This window comes from Etheostoma spectabile, chromosome 23 (assembly GCF_008692095.1).
Source record: "Etheostoma spectabile isolate EspeVRDwgs_2016 chromosome 23, UIUC_Espe_1.0, whole genome shotgun sequence".
Taxonomy (NCBI): Eukaryota; Metazoa; Chordata; class Actinopteri; order Perciformes; family Percidae; genus Etheostoma; species Etheostoma spectabile.
The window spans coordinates 1,349,567-1,353,925 of record NC_045755.1 but is presented as its reverse complement, the minus strand read 5'-3'; the positions used below and the strand labels follow the sequence as shown (position 1 = coordinate 1,353,925).

The following is a 4,359-nucleotide window of genomic DNA, read 5'->3' as shown; positions in this document are numbered from 1 at the left end:
TTTCCATGTTGATAAGAGCATTAAAGTGAGAAAAAAATAATGGGACAAAAAGAAATCAAGGGACATTTAGAATAGACACAAATGCGCCATTAATTGCGATCAGGTCATGTAATCCCACTGGAGTCCACTAGATGGAGCTACTCACTTGTAAAGCAGACTTCCTCTGTCTCTGGGGTTCATTTTGCCCCAGGGTCCATTATCATAGGCTTCTTTGGCAGCTGCCACTGCCCGGTCCACATCTCCCACTGAGGCATAGGACACCTTACAGATCACCTGGTGAAAGGCGTGATGGTCACACACAACGTGTCTGAAGGTTCTCAGTCACCCAGGTCATAATTATCCATGAAAGGGTTGAACGCAAGGGCAACTGGTTCCCATTGTGTTTAACCCTTGCATGAGTCGCACACAGTCTAATAATTAATAATTTGGCAGTATATTCATATGACTTACTGATCCATCAGTAGGGTTGATGGTATTGTAGCTTTTGCCATTTTCTGCATCCTCAAACTTGCCGTTGATAAAACACTGGGTTGGGATCTTCACTGTCATGTTGTTCACTTCTTTGGTTGCCTGGGTAACGATAAAACAATCACAAATCAACCAACCACAAGCACCTACCTTTGTGCATATTTTAAAATAGAATGTGTGATGAAAGATATAAAAATATCGAGTCAATCTTTGGATTTAGAACTTGAATGGGAGGATCTAAAGATAAATGAGCAGACTCAGGGTTCACTGAGACATAAAAGTGGGAGACTCACGTAGTCGATGACCAGCTCCTCCTCCTGGTCCTCACCTCTCAGCTTGCGGACGAACATCTGGATGAAGTCCTGGAAGGTGGTAGCCATGTACACGTCCTCGTTCTGCAGCTGGGCGCCGGGACACTTCTGCTTCACCTCCTCCACCAGCCTGACAAAGAGACCACAGCGCTTCATCAGTGCTTACTGTGGCAGGGGTTCCTTTAGTTAGTCAACTATTGTGGTGCACGTCAGGCTACGGCGTAGGGTTGGTATCTCCACGTACTTACGCACGTAGCCATGCCGTAGATTTAACGCAGAAACTTAAATCATGCTTAAGAACTGGCAATGTGAGACTACATAAGACACTGTGGTGCAAGGTGTACAAACGACATTTTCGACATCAGGAGTGCATAATATGGAAAATAATAAAATAATCAGTGTCCTTATGACAGCTGACTCCGCTGTGTCTGCCACTATTGGCTTATTTTCATTTTTTCCTCCTCCCTCACCTGACCACATCCATGGAGGCGGCCCCGGACTTGAAGAAGTCTGTTGTGTCCTCAACAGCTGGGACATTGCTGAGGATGCCCTTCCAGATGTCCTGTAATATATGAAAGCAACAGTCTCTTGGGTTAAACACCGGGTTGACAACATCAAGATGAACATATCATTTAAGAGAAGCAAAAGCTCCAGTATAGGCCACAGCTAGACCTGGTCCACTGAGGGTCACTTGCCCTGATCTCCTCTGCCATCTTCTCTTCATCAGCAGTCAGCTCCACACTGGAGCTTTCCCCAGAGGAGAAGTATTTAGAAGCAGGGATCATCTTGCCATCATCAAACTGCAGATTCTTCACCAGGAGCTGTGGACCAAACATAGAATGAATAAAAATAGAAGTCAGATGAAACAACACATGCTGCCTTTAGAATTCGAGGTCACGATGGCCCGAGAGGTTAAGGCGTTGGACTCAAAATCTAGTGGCGTTTCCCCGCACAGGTTTGAATCCTGTCCGTGACGATAGCTAATGGTTGCAACTGCTCAGCCTCTTAGGGTTTTCTGTAGATGGCAAGCCCACCTCCTAGGCACTGGCATGGTGCTCTCGAGCAAGGCACCAAACCCCGAATTGCTCAAGTGCCTCTGAGCATGAGTTGTAATATTATTTAACTAGAGTTACCTAGCAGCCTAAAACCTACTGCGTGTAGGACTGTATGGACAGCTCAACTCTACTTGGACTGAGTATTTGTTTTACAATGCGACAAACAACACGGACACTCACAGCTTTCCCATCGGTTCCATACAGCACCAGCCCGTTCTTTGTTACCAGGCCGGGCTGGTGCGCCCCCGCTATCTCCAGGGGTTGACCGGCTGGTATCGACCCCCCCAACATGGACGAGCCATACAGGGTCACAGCCTGAGGAAGAACACACACAGAAGCCCTTGAAACAAACATTTTGTGTGTTGCAAAACTTTTATTTACCTGTAGTGGTCACATTTTAATATGGTATTACAATTTCACAAAGCTCGACAGCCCCGTTTTTACGATGTCATACTGCAGTAAGTTCCTCTTTGTTCTATGTGGGACTGTCCTCATGAACAGAAGTTCTGCCGTTAGACAAAATCCGATTCCACTCTCATGTCTGTACCCTAAATATGAAGCTGAGGCCAGGAGACTGTTAGCTTAACTTAGCACAATGACTGGAAACAAGGGGAGACGGCTTGCCTGGCTCCACCTAAAGGGAAGAAAACCTGCCTACCAACACCGATTAATATGATGTATCTTGTTTGTTTAATCTGTAAAAAAACAAAAAAAAACACAATGTGTCCTTTTTACTTCTCCTGCGTAGCTACAGAACTGCTGCTCTAAAAGACAGACCTTTCTTATTTTATGAGATCTTGGACTACATGGGCACAGAAAAGGCCCAGAAACTGTTTCTGGGCTGTAGTCTGGATACAGGAGTCCCATCTGAAGAACCACTGTATGTCTTTAGTAAAGTGATTGGTGCTGTACTGCTCATACGTTATTGTGACTGTTATTTCATGTATGGTTGGGAAGAAGACCTTTCCCCTTCCTTCATTAACTGGTGTAATCGTTGCTGTTTTCTTTCAGACATACAAGTCTTTTTTCTTCTTTGGCATTTATTTATTTGAATATTTTTGTAGTTATTATCTACTTTCCTGTTATGCCAAAAACGTTTCGATCCTTGGCCCTGCAGTCCCATGTTGAAGTGACCTTGGGCAAGACATTGAACCCCAAGTTGCCCCCGAGGCTGCCCCATCGGTGTGTAAATGTGTGTGAGTGTGTATCTGATGAGCAGGTGGCACCTTGTGCGGTAGTCTCGGCCACAGTGAGTGAATGTGTGTGAATGGTTCCTGTATTATGTAAACGCTTTGAGTAGTTATAGAAGAACAGCACACTTGTAACAATTATTACATAATTGGGTAAAATAACTTTTTTCCTACATTATTGCGGTTTCTTTGTTTAACCCCAATTAATTGCTCACATTCCTTTAATGCGTATGACTGGTAATTGTTAATTTTGTTTAGATATGCCAAATGACAAGGGGGATACTGTTAGATAAGATTTACTTTAATTATACTGTTTATGATAAAAAAGAGGTGTTATTTACTTCATAAGATTTGTATATTTGTTACTACATTATCTGAGTTGCACAACAGTGACAGAACCAAAAGAAATATCCTGGGATTCATTAAAAACGTTAATTTGTTGGCGCCGGGTTTGCCCAGTTGGTCGAGCGGGCGCACATATGTAGAGGTTCCCTCCTCAATGTGGCAGGCCTGGGTTCAACTCTTTAATTTTACAGCAAAATGTACAGCTCAAATCTGTCCTTGCAATAGACACAGCGTGCGTGTTTTTATTTGCTTGTGTGTTCCAGGTACTGCACCTGCCCATCAATGACCGTCCAGGCACCGGGGACTTTGTCATGGCCACGGATCCAGTTGTGGACGGCCTCCGCTGGTTGGGACAGATTGACCTGAGGGAGAGAGCGACACTGGAGTCAACTTGATTTAGATTCATTTTCAGAGCAGGTCGCCTACATTTCTAAGAATGAGAGGGAAGCCCAACAGCTGAGCACTAGCTGAGCGCCACGAGGATAACTGACACTGGACTTGAAAAAAACAAAAACCTCTGCACTAAGAATAGCACATTCAGATTCACTGCCAGCAACGTGGCTCCAATAGGCCAATCGGAAAGTAGCTAAGACCAGCCCCACCTCTGTCCCTGCTCATGTAAGATAAACGCTAGCCAGACACTCAATCTTAAATCGTGTTTGGCCATAAACCAGTGGTGGAAGAAGTCTTCAAATCCTTTAACTGAGTAAAAATACTAATACCACACTGTAAATATACTCTGATACAAGTGAGCCCTGCATTGAAAATGTTACTTAAGCCATGAAGAAAATGTTCTAGTAGTGTGCTCGATGCAGAAAAATCCTCACATTTTAGAAACTGGAAACGATCCAAACAGTTCTGTCAATCAACTTAGTGTAGGCCTGTATATTGTTGGGTAGTTTAATAAATAATAATACATCAGTTTTTGGGTGCAAAACATTCTAATTTGTAAAGTAACCAATAAATAAAGCTGTCAGATGAATGTAGTGG

The 4,359-nt window shown here is 43.8% G+C and overlaps 1 protein-coding gene and 1 long non-coding RNA gene across 2 annotated transcripts in view; one reads left to right on the top strand and one right to left on the bottom strand.

The window, feature by feature from the left end:
- Nucleotides 1-4,359, bottom strand: part of aldh1l2 (aldehyde dehydrogenase 1 family, member L2) — a 37,151-nt gene that overhangs the window by 13,668 nt on the left and 19,124 nt on the right. The window contains exons 6-12 of the mRNA XM_032505300.1: nucleotides 3,642-3,731; nucleotides 2,015-2,149; nucleotides 1,475-1,600; nucleotides 1,250-1,341; nucleotides 762-909; nucleotides 451-570; nucleotides 146-273 (exon numbers count right to left, since the gene is read on the bottom strand). Coding sequence (XP_032361191.1) covers nucleotides 146-273; nucleotides 451-570; nucleotides 762-909; nucleotides 1,250-1,341; nucleotides 1,475-1,600; nucleotides 2,015-2,149; nucleotides 3,642-3,731 — 839 coding nt within the window. The remainder of the gene's footprint in view (nucleotides 1-145; nucleotides 274-450; nucleotides 571-761; nucleotides 910-1,249; nucleotides 1,342-1,474; nucleotides 1,601-2,014; nucleotides 2,150-3,641; nucleotides 3,732-4,359) is intronic.
- LOC116673152 (uncharacterized) overlaps nucleotides 1-4,359 on the top strand; it is a 21,317-nt gene that overhangs the window by 5,989 nt on the left and 10,969 nt on the right. The window contains exon 2 of the long non-coding RNA XR_004327769.1: nucleotides 1,286-1,291. This is a non-coding gene — a long non-coding RNA (uncharacterized LOC116673152). The remainder of the gene's footprint in view (nucleotides 1-1,285; nucleotides 1,292-4,359) is intronic.